The sequence below is a fragment of the Aphelocoma coerulescens genome, chromosome 1A (genome assembly GCF_041296385.1).
Source record: "Aphelocoma coerulescens isolate FSJ_1873_10779 chromosome 1A, UR_Acoe_1.0, whole genome shotgun sequence".
NCBI lineage: Eukaryota > Metazoa > Chordata > Aves > Passeriformes > Corvidae > Aphelocoma > Aphelocoma coerulescens.
The window spans coordinates 46,529,295-46,548,499 of record NC_091014.1 but is presented as its reverse complement, the minus strand read 5'-3'; the positions used below and the strand labels follow the sequence as shown (position 1 = coordinate 46,548,499).

At 41.9% G+C, this 19,205-nt stretch overlaps 2 protein-coding genes across 5 annotated transcripts in view; one reads left to right on the top strand and one right to left on the bottom strand.

Moving 5' to 3' along the window:
* The window catches only part of VEZT (vezatin, adherens junctions transmembrane protein), a 50,197-nt gene extending 44,626 nt beyond the window's left edge, over nt 1-5,571 (bottom strand). For all 4 annotated transcript variants that reach the window (XM_069000334.1, XM_069000336.1, XM_069000343.1 and 1 more), the window contains exon 1: nt 5,501-5,571. In XM_069000334.1, the coding sequence (XP_068856435.1) occupies nt 5,501-5,536 (36 nt within the window). In that variant the 5' untranslated portion in view covers nt 5,537-5,571. The remainder of the gene's footprint in view (nt 1-5,500) is intronic.
* A 217-nt stretch (nt 5,572-5,788) lies between these two features.
* FGD6 (FYVE, RhoGEF and PH domain containing 6) overlaps nt 5,789-19,205 on the top strand; it is a 73,978-nt gene continuing 60,561 nt past the window's right edge. The window contains exons 1-2 of the mRNA XM_069000324.1: nt 5,789-5,955; nt 15,381-17,796. Coding sequence (XP_068856425.1) covers nt 5,943-5,955; nt 15,381-17,796 — 2,429 coding nt within the window. The 5' untranslated portion in view covers nt 5,789-5,942. The remainder of the gene's footprint in view (nt 5,956-15,380; nt 17,797-19,205) is intronic.

Here is a 19,205-nt window from a genome sequence, read left to right as displayed (position 1 = left end):
AGATCCTCTAGATCTAGAGTAAAAGATTAGATTCCACAGTGACACAATAATCATGACACTCAGCCAGTCCTTTGATGGGGCTATTCTTTAACATGTATTTCTATTAGTAACAAAATAGCTAATGAATAGCAATATTAAGTAAATAATAAGGACAGAACTGGTTGTAGGAACGGCACAAGCCTCATTAATCTATTAAAACAATGGCTCAAGGAGAAAAAAATTATTTCTTAATAAATTTTTTTTTAAATGGAGATATTATGCCAATGAAATTAATTCAGTGTTACATTGCACGCAATCCTACACGTAAAGCTTTGTATTTCAAACACTGCATATGCAAAAGCCCTTAAAAATCTAAGCTGGTGGCAGTTTGATATTGTGTGTGTCAAAATCATACATTTGTGCAGTCTGAGTAAGTTCTTCTGAATACACAGAATTAAAATGGAAAACAACAGAAGTCACCTGCAACCCTTCTACCAGAACCACTCTGACACAGTAAGGATCACTTTCTGGGATTAGGCTTCAACAACAGTCTAAGTGAACCTGAAAGAAGGAACATCTCACACATGAGGGGAAGCTGAGAGAGCTGGGACTGATCAGCCTGGAGAAACCTCAGGGTAGGTCTCATATCCAAAGAAAGGGTGCAAAGAGAACAGAAATGGGCACTTTTCAGTGGTGCTCAGTGACAGGACCAGAGGCAATGGGCACAAACTGAAACACATGAGGTTCCCTTTGAACATCAAGAAACATTTTGTCAGTGTGAGGGTAACTGAGTACTGGCACTGGTTGTCCAGAGAGATTGTGAGATCTCCATCCTTGAAGACTCTCAAAAGCCATCTGGACATGGCCCTGTGCCACTGGTTCTAGATGACCCTGCTTGAGCTGGGTGGTAGACCAGATGACCTCCAGAGGTCCCTTTCAGTCTCAAACATTCTGTGGTTCTGTGAGCACAGCTTGAATGTCTATCCAAAGGTAAAAAAAAAAAACAACCAAGATTGCACAAACTCATTAAAATATAGGACAAATTACACAGCTGAAAGCAGAAATTGGAAGCTGAAAACGCAGTGTTTGAATCACCTTCACCCCAGTATTCTGAAAGAATGGGCACAGGAGATGAAAGATGCAGCAGAAAGGATTTTTAATAAATCTATAAACTCAAAAGCAGAAAAAATCCAAGCATAATGCTTATAATCAAAAGGAGAAAAAGCAATCAAGAATATGACAGGTCTATGAATTTGATCAAAAGCCAGCATGCTACTGAGAATAATTATTCTTTCTTGCAAAATTCAAAGACAAAGAAGAAAACAAATGATCATCAAAGAAGGTATCACATGGATTCACCAGAGGTAGATTGTGCCAAACTTACTTGACATCTTTCTTTGATAAAACAGCTAATTTTAGTAGATAAGGGAAATGCAGGAAGTTTATATGGACTTTTTACACTATGCTGTATGGATATGGACTTTTGATACAGTGCCATATCAGTTAAGATAAAAAACATGGGAAAGGAACTAAGTATGTTGATGGCAGAGATAACAGTGGTCTACACTGAGTGGAAAGCTATGGATCAGAAGGTTACTAATGGAGTTCATAAAAAATGAGTCTTTGGTCAAGGCTTTTGAATTTTTAAAAGCTTTAATATTTACCATAATAAAACTTATATCAAAAAGCTTGCTAATGACATTTCCTGATAACACCAAGTAGCACTGTATATGCAGAAAAGGATTGAAACGTAATAGGAAAAGCATTGGATGACCTTAAGTGGGTATTGATAATGGCATGCAATTTAACAACAGACAACAGCAAGACCTTACACAGAGGGACTAATAAAAACAAACTCTCCAGTAATGGGGAAGCAGTTGATAAAATCACCTGTAATATGAGTTGTTACCCTATCATATCACAGGTGAGTCAAACAGTATGAAGACATAAAAATGTTGTTTGCAGGCCTAGCATGCAAGAAACGAAGTATTCCCAGAAGCAAAAAATGAAAATACTTGTATAAGAACCCTAGCAAGAATGCCAAGTACTATGCTACAGGATGTGGTAAAGAAACATGAATTGAACAGACATGAAAACCCTAAAAAGCCAAACCAAAAATGATGAACAGAAAAATCTGTTTCACGAAAGGAAGCAAAGATATACTGGTTTATCCAGCCTAACATAATCCTTAGCCAGAACAAGTTTGCTTTCTATGAACACATTAGGAGAGGCAAATTCTCCCCCTGTACTTGGCACTGGTGAGGCCACACCTTGAGTACTGTGTTCAGTTCTGGGCCCCTCATTACAAGAAAGAGTTTGAGGTGCTGGAGCGAGTCCAGAGAAGGGCAGTGAAGCTGGGGAAGGGTCTGGAACACAAGTCACATAAGGAGCAGCAGAGGGAGTCACTATCCCTGGAAGTGTTCAAGAAACAACTGGACCATGGTCCTAGTTGATAAGGTGGTGATCAGTCAAAGGCTGGACTTGATCTCAGAGGTCATTTCTAACCTAAATGATTCTGTGATTCTGTAAATTCTAGAAACAGATATGTAAGATTACAGAAAACATTAGCAGACGTGCAAGTAGGTATGAAGTGGCCATGAATAAATTTCCAGTCAGAAATCAGATGGCAGTTATAAATCAAAGTAACAAAGTTCTGACACAGTCGCTCAACTAGCATAATGATGCAGAAATTTAGCTAGTTTGAAAAAGAAGCTTCTTTAATTTATACATTAAAAAATAAAAAGAAAACAAGAGGAGATCTTATTGTCCACACAACAATAAAAAAACCTAACACAATTCCAGTCTCATATAAATACACAAAAAGCCAAATTTTTCCAAAGGATTATGAGGTAAACTGTAACTGCAGCATGATGGTCATCTAGTTTTTGTATAAAAACTCATCTTAAGCAACTTAACATCAAATTTGTTATCTCATGATCTCCCTTAAAAAATTAAGACAGACACTAATAAAAACCACCATGTATTGTTCCTCCATTGTTTAGTACAATCTGCTCTACACTGCCACAATTTTTAATTTGACACACTGCTGGGCAGACAAGCCCAGGCCCAGCATATCAGGGGCACCTCTGCCTGTCTTGGGCTCCGTTCCTCCCCACTGTGTTTGTAGTACTTTAATTGAAAGAGCAGATGCTTGTAACAAATGCAAGAACTGAAGTGCTGGGACTATTCAGTCAGCGAATAAAAATTGCTGCTGCAGGAATTAATCTATAAATCGGATAGAATATGGCAGCACTTAGTGGATAGACTAACTGCCCATCATACATTATTGTTCAATCATGATGATCTGCAGTGGCATTTGAACGTGATAGAAAACACTGCTTTCCCAGAGCAGAAATGCCGTGTTTGTGCTTCCTTTCCTTCAAAGAGAAATTAATGTAAAAGATACTTTGACAGTGAGAAAAATGACTAGTCCTTGGAAGCTCAGAAATATTTATCAGCAGGCCATCATCTGTTTGATGCTGCAAAATTTTTAATGTGGACACCTGTCACTGATGTCTTCAGGACCAGCTGGACAGAGCTATGACCCGAAAAAACATGCACAAAATAACACTGGACATAACTGTGATATGGAACACATGAAGCATATCCCATTTACTTCCTTCTCCTACCCATCCTTTTGGGTATGAGACACATGAAAGATCCCTTCTTTCCTGATTATGCATTTGTTAGCACACTACGACTCCTTACAACATCGATCGATATCTTGCTGAAGTGAGCTCCAAACGCACAGAGAAAACAACACAGCAACTGAGGTCTAAATGCTAATGGCCTTCTTGCAACAGGGATTGCTGAAGAACATGGGAAGTGACCTACTGAGGTGCAGAAAAAATGTAGCTGCTTACCAGAAACAATAAATAATTAAGGGGGAGAGTTTGGGGTCCAAGAAAACAGAAATTAAAAATGCAAATATGTTGTAGCATTAACTACCCCAATGCTTTTTGGCTCCTTGCCAATTCCCATCTCTGGCCCATGTGTGAAGTATGCTCATAATTCTCTGTGGAGCCTTCGTTTTAGAATGCCGTGAACCCTGCTGAGCACTTCAGAAGATAACTTTTGTGTGTATTTCACAGTACCCATTTTTATGAGTTAGCAGCCCATCCAGTTTTGCAGTCCAACCAATTAGCCAACCCAAACAGCCTGTATTTGTCCTACTGTTGCTTATCTGACTTTCTTATGATGTATCATAATATATGACAGATCTGTTACTGTGTCACTCAGTATACCTGTGTGTATGGATATACACACACACACACTTAGTACAGTAAATATATCCAAGAGCCTTTACCAGTGACAGAAATTTGTTCCCAAAACACAAGGATAATAGTGAAGAGCATATGCAAGGAGATCATTTACTCTCTGCACAGCAGAACTTTTTCAATCAAAATGGTAGCTGCTGCATGAACTGAAGGACTGTGAAACTGTAAAGCAAGTATCACTTTTACTGAAGATAGAAATGCAGAGTGCAGGCATTATACCTGTGAAATAAATTCTCACCACCGATTTATTGTATGAAGGGAAGAAATTTAACATAGCAGCAACATAAACAACAAATTTATTGTTAGGATTGAAGGTCAGTTGTGGATGAACACAAAACTTCGTGGTACGGACCAAAGACTAAAGAAATACTACTTACATAGCTGAGAAAAAAAATAATTGCTTATGTAAGGAGTGTTTTCCATCCTGGTTAGAAGAGAAGCCTTATTGCTATTATAATATTCATTTTAAAGACACCATTTCTCTACCACTTTGTACACCTGCAAAACCAGGTGCGTCCTCCATTAAGATACAACTACACTTACCTGCTGCAAACGGACCCTATTTTGTTACCAAACCGCAGCAGTTGATGTATTAACTACTGTTTTAAATAAGGACAAGATTATATTGTGGCTCCAAGAAGACGTGATATAACTAGAAACGGTTTATGCAAATCCAGTAGTAACACAAATACTACAGAGATAAAGCAGTTTCAGTGCTCGCTGAAAGACACCTTTTACGTGAGTGACACCGATTCAGAGGCAGAATCTTTTAGCTATTTACTCCCTCTGTCCTGACCCTGCAGTTCAGCCCGGCTGACCGGGCGCCGCTTCGCAGCCCGAGCGGTGCTCACGGGCGGCTCTGAGGGAACCGCCGCCGTCACGGGCCTCCCGACACCTCCCACCGCGGCCGCCCGGCAGCGGGGCCGGGCAGCCCGGCCCCGCCGCACAAAGGATCGCCCGGCCCCGCTGAGCCGTCCCGCCCTCGGCCTGCGCGGAGGGCGCGGCGCTGGTCCCGGGCAGCTCCGGGGCGCGGGACACGCCGAGCACCGCCCCGACCCGCCGCTCCCGCCGCTCCCGCCCGACGCTACCCGCCCGCGGCAGGCGCTGTCCTGGACCGGGCCCCGCGCCCGCCTCACGCCACGCGTCCACCCGACCCGCTCGGCGCACGCCGCCCCCGGGGGCCGCGGCGCAACGAGAGGCGAAGACACCCGGGCCCAGCCCGCACCGAGTCGCCCCGCGCCCACCTCAAACACCACTTCTTCGTCGAACTCCGGTGTCATCCTTGCCCGCCATGCCACCCCCTCCCCGCGGGCACGCTGGGAAACCGAGTCCGCCGCCCCGCCCCACTGGGCGCTGCCTGGTGCCGGGGAGAACTACAGTTCCCAGAAAGCACAGCGGAGCGCCTCCGTTCGGGCGCCCTGCGGGCGGTGCTGGTTGGGGCGGGACCAGCCGGGGCGGGGCGAGCGCCCGGGCCCGGCAGGGGGCGCCGGCGAGCGGCGGCTGAGTGCGCTCCGTGTGCCGCGGACGCGGGGTGGGATGCGGCGGTGGCGGGCGGGGGGAGCTGCTCCCGCTGCTCCTCTGGCTGGTTGGCGGCGCGGGGGAACAATGGGCTCCTTCTCCTCGGCCCTCAGAGGGGCCGTGGCGTAAGGGACGAAGGGAAGCGCGGCTCCGCGCTTGGGGAGCACCATGAGCTCCGCCGGTGAGTGCCCGGGGAAACTTTGGGGAGCGGCAGTTTCCGCCCGCCCGGCCGGCGACAGGCGGGGAGTCTGCGTGCCCCCGCGGCCGGACAGCCTCGCCTCGCTCGCCCCGCGGCGGTGGGGACGCAGGGATGAGGGGCTCGCGCCGCGGGACGGGAGCCGGAGTCGCCGGCGCGCTCCCTGTCCCGGCAGCGCCGCGCGCTGCGCCCTCGGCTCGCTCCGGGGGCAGCGCTGGGAGGCGGGCCGGGAGCGGCCGGAGCGGTGAGGGGCGCACCCCGCGCCCGGTCGGGTGGACAGCCCTTCCCAGAGTCTGCTGCGGGCTCCCCGCACCCCTCGGTACATTTGGCCACGGGGCCGTGCGGGCACGTTCTGCCCGGGGCTGGAGCTGCTCAGGCTGAGCCGGACTCTGCGCTCACCGTCCCGCGGGTCCCGAGCGGGTCCCTGCGCCTGGGCTGAGCTGACGGCGGGGAAAACCTGCTGGGAGCCGGGTTCAGGCAGAAGAGCCAGCACCGGGGCTGGGGCTGTCGCTCCGTCTGACTCCGCGGAGCTGCGAGAGTTTGTCAGCTGCGGCTTTGCTTCGGGGATGTACCTGCCTTGGCCGGGCTCTTGCGAGCAGGAGCCCCACGGGGGTGCTGGAAAGCGTTCGCTTCTGGCCTTTCCAGCTGCTGGTTGGAACTGACCTGCTTCAGTGCTTTCCTTACCTTTCCTTCCCCGTTTCTTGACCGCTGCCAATTTAACGGCTAGAAGAGCTCCAAGGCAAATTCCTGGTTCAGAACAAGAGCACCTCGTGTTTAAGGGAATTGCTCGTATTTATATTTGCCTGCACGGTGGTGTGCTAACTTAGTACTTTTGTTCAGCCCTCTGTTAGTAGATTCCTTTCTTGTCTGCCTAAAGACGAGAACAGGAGTCGTTTCTGCATTGAAAACGTGTCGTGTAAATTATGATGTATTGGATGGAAACAGGGCTAATTGTAGGGTTAAACGGGAAGCAGCAAAGTGCTTCCTGTAGGGATTGGGGTGGTGGGTGTTCTGAAGAAAAAGCAATACACAGTCATCAAGCAGAAAAATCAGTGCAGTTCTCAGTGTTTTCCTCTCAAATATGTCAAATTGTTATTGACTCCAGTGTTAATTATCCGAGCTCTCATTGCTAATCAGAATTTACTGGAAAATGAAAAGCGATTTAATGCATCTTTCTGCTTCTTTTAAAACAGTCCTATTTTTAATATATGTGACAGGACGGATTTTTTTTAGATTTTGAAAAGCATGTAATAAAGCAGGATATCTGTGCTTAACAGCTGCATTGTATGTTCCCGTTTTCAGTAGTGCCGCTGATTGTGCAGTTCACCCCTAATCTTTCAAGAGTTAAACAGCTGTGCAAACAAAGTAAGTGTTAGGGGGTGCTCAAGAGCTTAAAGCTGTTAAAATTTGATACGGTACTAAGTTTCAGAAAGTTGGGTAGATTTTCAGTACTAAATAGTGATTTCGGGACGTTTAGATCTTAGGTGGTATGACTAAATCAGCTTTAAGTGGACCTTGTAGTGTTTATGGGGAAGGTGAGGACAAAAGAGTTCTGGTGAACGAAGTAAGCAAAAGAGAAAGGGATGCTCAGGAATATCAGAAAAGAAAGTGGGACAGTTTCATGGCAAATCTAAATTTTAGCAAGTTTTTTCAAGAGGGAGGCATATAGAGTACTAGTGGGCAGGAAGAGGGAAGATGAGGGGTATTTAAGAGAGGATGAAGAGTATTTTGTGTGTGATGTATTATGTGAAGGTAAAAAAATAAATGGGGAGCAGGTGAAACAAGATTAGAGATTCATGATCCTGCTCACAGCATCATGACAGCTTTTGACGTTTCAGTTTAGGAGTTCCTAGGCAGGGTATGAAAAGGCTGAAGACTGCTAGAAGACAGTTCTGAAGATTTAATATCCCTCTCTTTTCATTGCTGTAGAACATAGTGCCTGTAATATATAGGCATTCTTTATAAAGCTAATGCTCACATAAAAACCTACCAATCCTGTATTTTAATTTCAGTCTTACGATCTGTAGAATCTATTTCCTACATTGAAATTATTTAATCATGAATTCCATCCTTACTCCGGTTTGTGCTATGTAACCCAGCTTTCTGGTTGGTAACACAGCGTTTCAGTAAAAATGTTATTGTCAGTCAAGGCTTCAGGTGGAACTTGAAATGCTAGAAATCTTTCCTTCAGTTTGACTTGAAGGGCCTGAGTGCCTCTCTTTTAATGTAGCTTTAGGACAAAACAACATGGTACACCATCATCTGTATTGCTTTAATATTATTTTAAGTAGGATTTGCAGGCGTATTCTTGATATGCAGGGCTCTCTCTAAGAGAGATACTGTGCTATTTGAGGGGACTGTGGTATGGGGAGAAATGCCAAACATGGCTTCTCCCCAAGGACAGAAGTTGCAAAAGGTCTGAGATTGATAACCCAGCCTTAACCTCACTCCAGTTTACCTTTTGCCTTTCTAAATAGTGCAGTACATATTCAGTGTCTTGCTGCCTATCTTTTCTATTTCCTCTACAAAATTCTTTCAGTTACATCTCAGTCCAGAGCTGAACATAATTCTATGATGGAGTTCTGCCACAGCTATTGCTTACATGTTTTAAAATGTATATGTAAATCTGGAATTGTTGGAACTAAGGAACTATAGCACTTTTAAAAAATACTTTTGCATAATTTAAAGATTATCTCATTGTAGTGATCAGCCCATATGTTGGCTTCAATCTTCACTTACAGCTATACTCCTGCCATTGCTTTCTCATATACTGCACAAGATATATTTATATATTCACACTGTAATGATGCCAGTGAATGTCCATTTACTCGCTTTCTGCCTGAAAGTATTATGCTGGCTTCAAGCATGTGCTTTGCCTTTAAAAGGAAAAAACAAAAGCTCAGAGTTATGAGTTTGACATTTATTATTTCTTACTGAAGAAACAGTCCTTATATGTGAATCTATAGAGCTTATTTAATGTGGGCAGGACGTATAGCTTAGGCTTGAAATTGGATTTGACAACAACAATGAGAAAAATGTATTTTAATGTCAGAAATGTAGTTCAAATGGAAAAAAATATAGCAGGAACAGAATAAACAAAATCAACATGACTTTTCCAATCAAACTTCATTGCTTTCAAGGATTGAAAAAAAATGAGGCCTACAGGGTTTAATGTCCCTTTAACCCTCGGATATGTCAAGTCTCATTAGAGTTACTCAGCTCTGTCTCTGCATGTGATCTTAAAAGGTTGTTTATTCATCTCTTGTCCTTACTCTGAAGTTATCCCTGACTTTCCTGTTTTATTTCAATAAGTCAGCGAACAACCTAAGATTTTGAAATTGATGTTTTCCTTTTGCAGTTTAATTAGGATGTTTTCTAAAACTGTAGTGGCTTGGAAACCAGAGTTTTCCCTTGTACTTTAAAAACTACATGTGTTATCTTCCGGGATGTTATGACTCCTTCCTTTTTTTGTTTCTTTTGAGCATTGTGGCACCTGAGAAAATCAGAGCCTCTGCTTAATGAGAAAATAAATAAACATTTGCAGGAAATAAATTAATGATCTCGCAATACTTTTTTGAGGTGTTTACCTAATGAAACTTTCTTTCTGTAACTGAAAACAAAGTAAATGACCTGAAAAGCCTTGTAATGACTCTTTAAATTTTAGGCTGCTGAAGAACAGGAGTTTTAAAATACTTTCTCTGTTTCTCTCTGCACTGTATTGAGTGCCAGTGCAATAATCTCTCAGTGTATCCCAAACATAGCAGTAATTATCTTTCTCCCTACTTGTTCTTTAAAAGCCAGATTGGCTTTCTTGTTTTGAGTCTGTGAGTTGTAGTGTTTTATGCCAGAAGTAGTCTTAGGAACAGTAAATTGGCTGTTGGAGCAAGCTCTTCCTTCATGTAAGAAAAAACAGCACATTGATCTCTTGGTAGATACCTTCCAGGCATCGTATTATTTTCATATATAGCCTACAGATGTGATTTCCTATATCTGAGAATACAGTGTGCATAAGTAAACAAGGTGCCACAAGAAAGCCAATGCATGTGTTTGCTCTAGACCAGCTGCTGAGCAGTAGCTGTTTGAAGCCCTTTTCCTGGTGTGTGTGAAATAGATCTGTGGAGTACTATGTGAAGTATATGTTACCTTGTAGGTGAAAAGGAACAAACTGCCTTATATACTGTGTGGTAAGATAAGATTATTCATTTGACCAGCTTCTATAAAGTAGCAGCTTTGTTAAATTCACGCCTTGGCTTACGCTACAGTAATTTGATTGTGTACCCATACCTTAAACTTGGGCTCAGCTGCTGTCAAAATCTGATGCCACACTGATTCATTGTTGTACTGTCTTCCTACTGTTCTGTGGTTCAGAAAGGACATTACTTCAGGGTGAGTTGCAGGATCTTGCCCAGGGTACCTCTTGGGTGACTTGAGATAGTTTCATAGGGCATCCTGAATACCAGGAGGGGAGCCTCTGTTCATGTGAAGCATTGTAAGGAAAGGAATATCGAGTTATGTTAGTTTGGCAGTGTCTAGAACCATTTGTCCCCTTTTCATGGACAGATGCAAGTCAACATGACTTGTTCCTGTTCTTTTATTGTTTCTAAATATAGAAGTTATTAACATTATCTCAAAGGTATTGGCATAAAAATTACCTGGGAAAAATACTCCTTTAGCAACAGTAGAGTTTATTGCAGAAGGGATAGTGCTATTTGATTTTTTGCCTCAGTTCACCTTTGTATATCATTGTTTCTCCTTATTCTTATGTAGGGCAGGAAAGATGTCAAGAGGTAAAAATTTGAGAAGGATTTAAAGCTGTGTAATAATAATGCTTAAGATTGCAATGTCTTATTGGCTTTTCTGCTCATTCTCATGATAGTGCATAGGAGAAGACACACAATTGTTTTTAAGTGAGGTCCTCAGTTGTCAAATCCTATCATCTGAAGAACAGAAATGGGGGAGCACTTAGGGCCAAAGGATTGAGAGTAGAAGTTGCTTCAGGATGTTCACATCCTCCTCTAAAACAAATCAAAGGAAGAACAGGAGCACTTACCAGTCAAGCAATAACAAGTGTTGGTCACAGAGGAGATCAGCAGGATGAGAATGGGTGTTGCTTTTTCCTCAGAATGCTGAAGGACACAATTCACCAGGGAGATAAACGTCTGTTTTCTATGCTGTGACCTGAAGTCAGACGAAGAGCACGTGCATTGATCTGCATGGGTGCTGCTAATGGCAATTTGTTGTTAGAAAAATAATGCCCTTTTAAATCCAACTTTTTTAAGGGGGTTAGGTGTTGGTATTTTTAAGCACCCTTTTTTTTTTTCCCTTCAGCACTGAGCATGGTGTTGGCTGTTCCTACGTGAGCAGCAGATTTCCTGTTGGTGATGGCAGCATTGCTAGTCACTTTATTTATGGATTTCTTCCTTTGCATAGTCAAACAAGTTGGAGGATATCTCCTTGACAGTTTCTCTGGCTCTTTAACTATTAATCTGTTTATGCAAATAAAATTTTGTATTTCTGCTCTTAGATTTGCATTTATTGCTGGAATCCCTGGATGCAGGGATTCTCTTTGAGAAATGAGTTAAGATTGGAGGGGGGAGGAGGGAAAGTCATAGTGATTCTCTAGTTTCTTGAGTGAGACAGGCTAGAGAATCCAATGTCCAGTCCAAAGGTTCCTCTAAAAATCCTAAATGTGTCAGAAAGTGAGTTTAAGTTGTCTGTAAGCACCTGTGGCTCCCCCACAAGACTAGGCGAGGTGTTTCTGTAGTTAATTATCCGTTGGGTTTCATAATAATTTTAGAGCTTTGTTTCTAGTTTGAACTTGTCAAATCTCACTGGTCAGCTATGGAATTTCATCGGGGTTAGTGTTTTGGGGTTGATTGGTTGTTTGTTTTTGTTTGGTTTTGGGGTTTTTTGAGTCAAGAGCCAGTATTTCACTTGTGCATAAGTATATATTCTATTACAATTTTACTTTTAAAATTCTTGGTTAAATTAACCAGGATGAGCCTCCTTGGGATTTGAAGCATAATTTTTAGACCTTGGATACTTCTGTAGTTATTTCAGAGATTGCCAGAAGGTGACATAACATTTCACTAACAGTCTGGCAGGTGCTATGTACAGAAATATTTTCAACTGCCTTCATCTTTTATACTTACCATATTATTTACTGCTTAGCTTCAGACCTGCATGGAGCTCTCATAAAATAACTATGTACAATGATTTCCAAATTCTCTTCAATTTTTACTCTCCTCAGCATAACCAAGCATCTCTGTCCTTAGGTGAATAGTTAGTTCCATATGGCAGCAGGAAAAAGCCCACTGTCCAAACAACTAACCGCTCCATGCATTTACTCTGTAATGCTTCCTTGATTATATTTATTGTTTTTCACCAAAGAGGCTTGCTTATGCTTGCCATTTAACAAAAAGTCATTCTCATATGACTTCCAGTCATTCCTTACACCTTTATATATAACAGTTGCCTCCTACTTAGTTTACGTTCTATTCTGGATGGGAAATTGTCCCTTTTAGAGCACTGTTATGTAGAACTGTGTTTTTCATCCAACAGTGAATTGGTTTATAACAACTGAACTTTAATTCTTGATTTCTAATATAAATCTACCATATTTTAACCCTTGTCAGCTGCTGTAATTTTCTTCTAAGTATTTCATTGCTTGTATTCTTCAGAAACTTAAAGATATTTTGTTGAGGAAAACTACTGGTATGCATTCCCTTCCTGGAGTCTTTCCTCTCACGTCACATTTATGTTTGAAAGGGCTCTTCATCACATTCCTTTCTGATGGAGCGGTTGACTGCTGATCTGTATTGATACCGAGACTGTAAAGTGCCTGTTAAGACATTGACCCATATCTACTCTAGATGAAATGTGCAATCACTTTAAAGCAGACAGTGGTGTCTTTATTATCCCACACAATTTACTGGTCTCTTCTGTCTGTCTCAATGCTTTTTAGCATTGAAGTAATTTGAAAAATTCTAGTAGGCTTCAGAAATCATACTGAATTACACTTATTATCAGAAGTGAATTTTTCTGCTCTGTTCATTATCCAGGTTTCCACCACTGGCTTATAAACAACTGGTTTGTTTTCTTTGCATTTCTTTACATTTTCATGGTTTAGTTTTGATAAAACCATGGGATTTTTTGATAATTTATATTCAGGTAATGGTGTCAGGTCATAACTTCTGAGTGTGTTCCCTAATAAATGCTAGTTGAAATCCCTGCAGGGTAATCTAGTTTGGTGGTATCCAAAATGTTAGGCAGTCCCACTATAGAGAGAGAAACTTCCAAGGTTTATGGACTTCAGTTTGTGAGTGGGAAAAGTAATCCACAGGCTATTGCTTACCTAGCCAGTGTTTAACCTCTTGTATGTTTTTCAATCCACTTCTATTATTTGGGCATCAGGAAGGGTTCCAAAGCAGCCTGTCTCTCTTCTGTTTTCAAGGAACTTCAATAGCTTAATAAATATTACTGAACATGGCCCAGGTCTGCTACTGTGTTGTGTTCTGTCACAAACTGGGTATCCCTTCCTTGTTTTTTCACAGTGGAACATGGGCTCTTTTATTGCCATCACTTCATTTTCCAACTGGATAAGCAGTTGGCTTGTCTGAAAGTGAGTGTACAGCTCTCTTCTGCTGTTTGGGATCAGTAGTTACCCACCCAAAGAGTTAATTTTATTTTTTCCTAGCAAATTTTTAACTCATCTCTGTGTAGGAAACCTGCCTTTAGATGGGATACAGAAGGTGGTATAGCCTTGGCAATAGGTGGCAGTTGGGTCACTTGTCAGTGGCTATAGGGAGCTGTACCTTTGGAAAGAAATTCTGGATTCCCTCTTGCAGAATTTCTTTAAAATTGTCTCTGCCATTGGGTTTACCTGTTTGCTAATGTAATGGCAGCAAGGGCAGCCATTCTAAGTATAAGTAGAGTCGGTCTGGGTACCATTTAGTGATTCATGTCCTAGAAAAATATGGTTTTACTGGTTTTGGCTCTCTGCTTAGAGTAGTGGCTTGCTGTTTAGGAAATAGTTGCAACTAAGGACATTGGCTTTTTTTTCTTTTTCTTTTTAAAAAAAATTTTTAAACCTATCTAGATTTCCTTCAAACAAACAAGCCCCCACAAAACAAACCTAAACTTTGAAACTTTGTTCTTGCATTTCTAGGCTAGAGATTAAGGTATAGTTGCATATCTACAGTAATAATGGTGGTAAAACACAACCAAACACCAAACCCACATTTCAAAGGGAATAACAAATCAATGGCCTAACCTATCTATTTGGATGTGAAACATTAACTAGTATGTTTTCTTGAGGGTTTTATTGAACATGTATATGACTTACTGAAAGTATACCAAAATATTGATTAAAACAAAGGTAGTAAATACAGAGGTAATATATAAACAGCGTGAGACACTTGTTTACTTTACAAACCAGTTTGCACATATCAAAAATCACTCAGAGGACTTAGAAATCTGAAATTATTCCAGCATGTGGAAATGAATTGGTCATAAATATTCTCCTGCAATATTCAAATGTTTCAGGCATACCTTAAAAAACAGCAACCACAAAATAAGCAAACAAAAAACCCCCAAACCACAACAGGATCAAAACTGCACAGTCTCAAAGTTCCTCATGAGCTCCTTTTCCTGAGTGCTGTACACTCTTCTCAGGATTTGTCACCTTGTTGTGCCAAGTCACTCTTAATTCATAGTAGTGGTGACTGTTTCTAGGTCAGACATGTTGGGAAGAGTCATTTTATATGAGGCACAGAAATAGTGTTTTACAATAGAAAGGTACTGCCTTGCTACAAATTACTGCATTAACTTCATACCACAGACCAACTGAACTGTTGGTAGTGACATGGCAGCTTTCTAACTGGTACAGTAATTCATCTCAGTATTGTTTGAAGAGGAGAGGAAGGGAACGAGGAATTTTAGGTTACACATTTCTCTGGGTGGTGGAGGAAGGGTCTGAACTGCCCTGGTCATTAGTCTAGCTGTCCCATTAACTTCATGGCTTATTATACGTGTGGTGCTTACCGTACTTGCCGTGTTTTACAATGGTATTACAGTTAAAACTGCAAAACCAGGCAAAGCTGCTTTGCTTTTCTTGGCATCAGACTTCAGCATCGGAGCGAGTATGTGCACTATACGTGAAACTGTTTACAAAAAGACTTTGAAAACTTTCCCTACCACTCCTTGATGTGCCTATTAAAACAAAGGCAACTAGTAAAAAAGTGGTGTTAGGGAAGAGAGGCATGCTTTTAACAGAAAAATGGATCCATGCAGACATTGAGATCTTGTAGATTGCAAGTTAAACGTTACAAAACTTTTTATGATACTGCATTGCAGGTGAAGTTGTTCTGTGGGCAGTGGTGACTAAAGTCTTTGTTTTCCATCTTTTCTAGAAATTAAGAAGCCACCTGTGGCCCCCAAACCAAAATTTGTCCTAGGACACAAGGCAGCACCTCCACCTGTTGCACCAAAGCCTGATATTGTACTTTCTGGTGGGATACAAGCAGCAAGGAAAACCAAGCCAGCGATTGCACCGAAACCAAAGGTTCTCAAGAGCTCCTCCATTCCAGAAGTTAAACCTCCATCATCTACACGAAAAAGCACAAAAAGCTTTGAGGAGCACAGGGAAGATTCTTCTCAAACTCTAGACCATTTGAACTATAAAAATGAAACCTCAGAAGGGAGTACTGGAAACACAGCATATATTCTACCTGTGTCATCTTGCAAATTTGAATGCCTTCATAAACTTGGAAATGGAGAGAACACCTGTAAAACTCAGATCATTCTTGAGCACTTTGACACCTTAGAGAACATCAAACTTGGTGAAAGAAATGCACTATCTCTGGGGGATAGTCACAATGAAAAACTGGGAAATAGAAGTCAGGTGGTTTTGAAAGCCAGCATTTTGGAAGAGAAACTTAAAGATGTCCTAACTCATGGTGTGTTTCCTAACAGCAGTCCTGTGAGGCACAAGTATGCAGACAAACTTGACAGAGGGGATGGCAGCAGTTCCAAGAATAATGTTAAAATAGAGTTTATGGAATTTGTACAGTCTTCATCATCTTCTGAGGTAGCTAAAGAGAAGCAACAAAATGCTGATGGTAAGATTATTGCTGATGAGTTTCAGATGTCTGAAATTTGTCCTAGTTTGACTGAAAATAATCACAGTTGTTCTTCCCCATTGGACAAGGAAATCCTAGAGAATGAAAACTTAAGTTGCAATAGGATGTTTTCAGTTGAAGTAGGGATGAAAGCAGATGCTGATAAAACCTCCCCTGACACGTCTTCAGTCCTGAGCTCCAAAGTGCTTCCTATCCCTAAACCAAGAAAGCCACGTGCTGCATGTCTAGTACGTCAGGATGGCATAGACACCACAGGAGAAGGAACAAAGGAACCATCTAGTTCAGAGAAAGATTCTTGTGGGGTTGCGGACCAAGGCATAAAAAAGCCAGCAAAAATTAATGTCCTTGGTCAAAGTGTTTGTTATAACAATAATGTAGAAGTGTTTCATCCAGAAAAATGTGAGGTAACTCAAAGCAATGCAGAAAAAATGCCTCAGGTAAAGGAACCTGCTGTGAAAGAGTCAGCTTCACAAAATCTTTTGCTTCAGTTTTCACAAAGAAGTCCTGATTTGATGGGAAGTATTGAATCTTCTTTAAATGCAGACCACAACTCCATGGATGAGAGAACAGATGACACCAGTTGGCCAGGTGCTGTGGACAAAAGGACTAACTTTGTCAGGTGTGATACCTTGTCCATGAGTTTGCCAAAGCAGCTCAAACTGACAAGCAGTCAGCACTCATCTGCTTCCAACAGCCTCCATGTTTCCCCGCAAAACTTGGAAGAGAAAGAAGTTAAAATAAAGGATGAGAGTTCTCCGAAAGTTGTTCCTAAGAAGCCACAGAGGCATGGCCTTCCAGCTGCTGGCCTGCTGAAAAAAGCTGCATCAGCAGAGCTTGTGGACAAAAGTTCTTACACCTCCAGTGAGGACAAATCGAACAGCCTTCTAGAAGGATCTCGCTTTGCGCATCCACGAGCCAAAGGGCAGGATGCACTTTCATCATGTGACATAGCCAAACGTTCTTCTGAAAAACCCATCTGGAAGTTACCTCATCCTATTCTTCCATTTTCAGGAAATTCTGAATCATTAAAAACTGCTACCAGCTTCAGCCACTTGACTGTTGTGACGAAGCCTAGGGCCAAGTCTCTCTCTGCTGTGGACATGGACAGGACAGACAAGCCCTGCAAAGACCATCACAAGAAAAACAGCTTCAAAAAGCTTCTGAACATGAAACTGTCAGTTTGCTTAAAGAAAAGTGACTTTCAAAAATTTCTGTCTAAAGGCAGCCAGTCAGTGGAGAGTGCTGTTGCCAACCTTTCCAGTGGGGATGGGTATGGAAATAACAGAAATATAGGGTCTGTAGGCAGTGAAAGGAAAGCTAAATCTGCCAAGGCGCATTCTGTAGAAATAAGTAGTCCAGCATCACAGAAGAAGAGGCAGAGAAACAGAAGTCAACCTGAGATGAGAAATAATCAAAGGCTGGAGTATTTAGATAGGCACGTACTTGTGGGAGAGAATTTGTCCCAAATGCATTTGAATTCTGCAACCAGCACTTGTGCTCCAGAGTATGAGAATGTGCGTCACTATGAGGAAATACCTGAGTATGAGAACTTGCCTTTTGCTATGGGTGCTAGGAGAAATCTCTGCTCTGAGTGGCAGAACTCCAGCAGCGTGGAAGAGCAGAGCGCTGACTTCTATGAATTTGAGGAGCCTTGTGAAGCTACAAACAGGCGTTGGAGACTTGATAGGTAAAATAAAGAGAAAAGGGAAGTTAAACAGCTGCATTGTAACTGTTGGTTGTAAATATGTTTAAATGATAGCTTGAGAGGCTGTACCCCTTTTGCTAGATGTCAGCAGGACAGTTGTTCCTGTATATCTTTCTGTATGCTTTTGTTGTTTGAAAACTGCTTGCACTTGGCGATGAGTCAAGAGGAAAAGTAAGCTAGTTATTCCTCATATATTCCTCAAAATTTGTGAAATTTTTCCCGGTTTAATTAAAGCAAATCAAACACAGTCATGTATTTGTATCCAAGAATACTTCAATGGGGAGGAATGAACCTTACCAGTCTCACAATATACTGGAATAGCTATCCATAGAGTGCATAGTTGCTAGGTTTGTAGGGGGAATTAATATATTTTTAGATCAGTTGATAGAGCTGGGAAAAGCAGACAAGCTTTTGGGTATGCAAATTCTTCATCAGGTCTGGAAAGCATTTTTGGGTATAACAGAAGCTACTGCCTCTCCCTAAATACGATGAGTCTTCTGTATCTGCCTGTGCTCCCAGCAAAGGTGGTAGTAGTACACAGTTTCTGTGTGACTCACAGAATATTAGTGTGATGGTGTTTGGTAACTCTGCAGGTTGCTGCTGTGTTTCTTTAGCTCAGGAGGTGGTGGAGACAGATAAGATCAGCAGATTCAAAAAGAGGTTGGATACGTGCATAGATATGAGGAAACGTCCTCCAGTTGTGCCAGGGAGGTTTAGATTGGATATTAGGGAAAATTTATTCACTGAAAGGGGGGGCGGTCAGGCATTGGAATAGGCTGCCTACAGAAGTGGTGGAATCACTGTCCCTGGAAATGTTAAAGAAATGTCTGCCTGTGGCACTTGGGGACATGGTTTAGTGGTGAGCATGGCAGTGCTGGGTTAACAGTTGGGCTGAATGAACTTTGAGGTATTTTCCAATCTTAATGATTCTGTGATTCTATGTCCACATTGGATGGTAAATGGAATAGGCAGGAACAGATCTTTTAATATTTGTGACTGGATGCTGAGAAGAGAAATCGGCCACAGAGAGTAGCCAGACTCATGTGTTCTCCCTAAATAGCATCTCTTAGTGTGTCTGTCAGTGTGGTGACAGGTAAAGCATTGTTTTGACCCAATATGGTATCATGCAGTTTCTTAACTTCAGCTAATCAGTTTGTCTTGCAGATCCTAAAGATTTATCTCAAACCAGCAATAAGGGTTTGAATGAAATATGCAGCCTGTATATTTCAAAGTCCCCAGCAAACTTCTTCACACTATTGCGAGCATATGCATAACAAGAATAAATGAATTAGCTTCTAGGTAGTCACATTTAACTTTATTTTTCACTGAGAATTACTAAGCTTTGTTTCATTTTGGATGTGTGTATAGGAAACATATGCTCCAAAGAATCT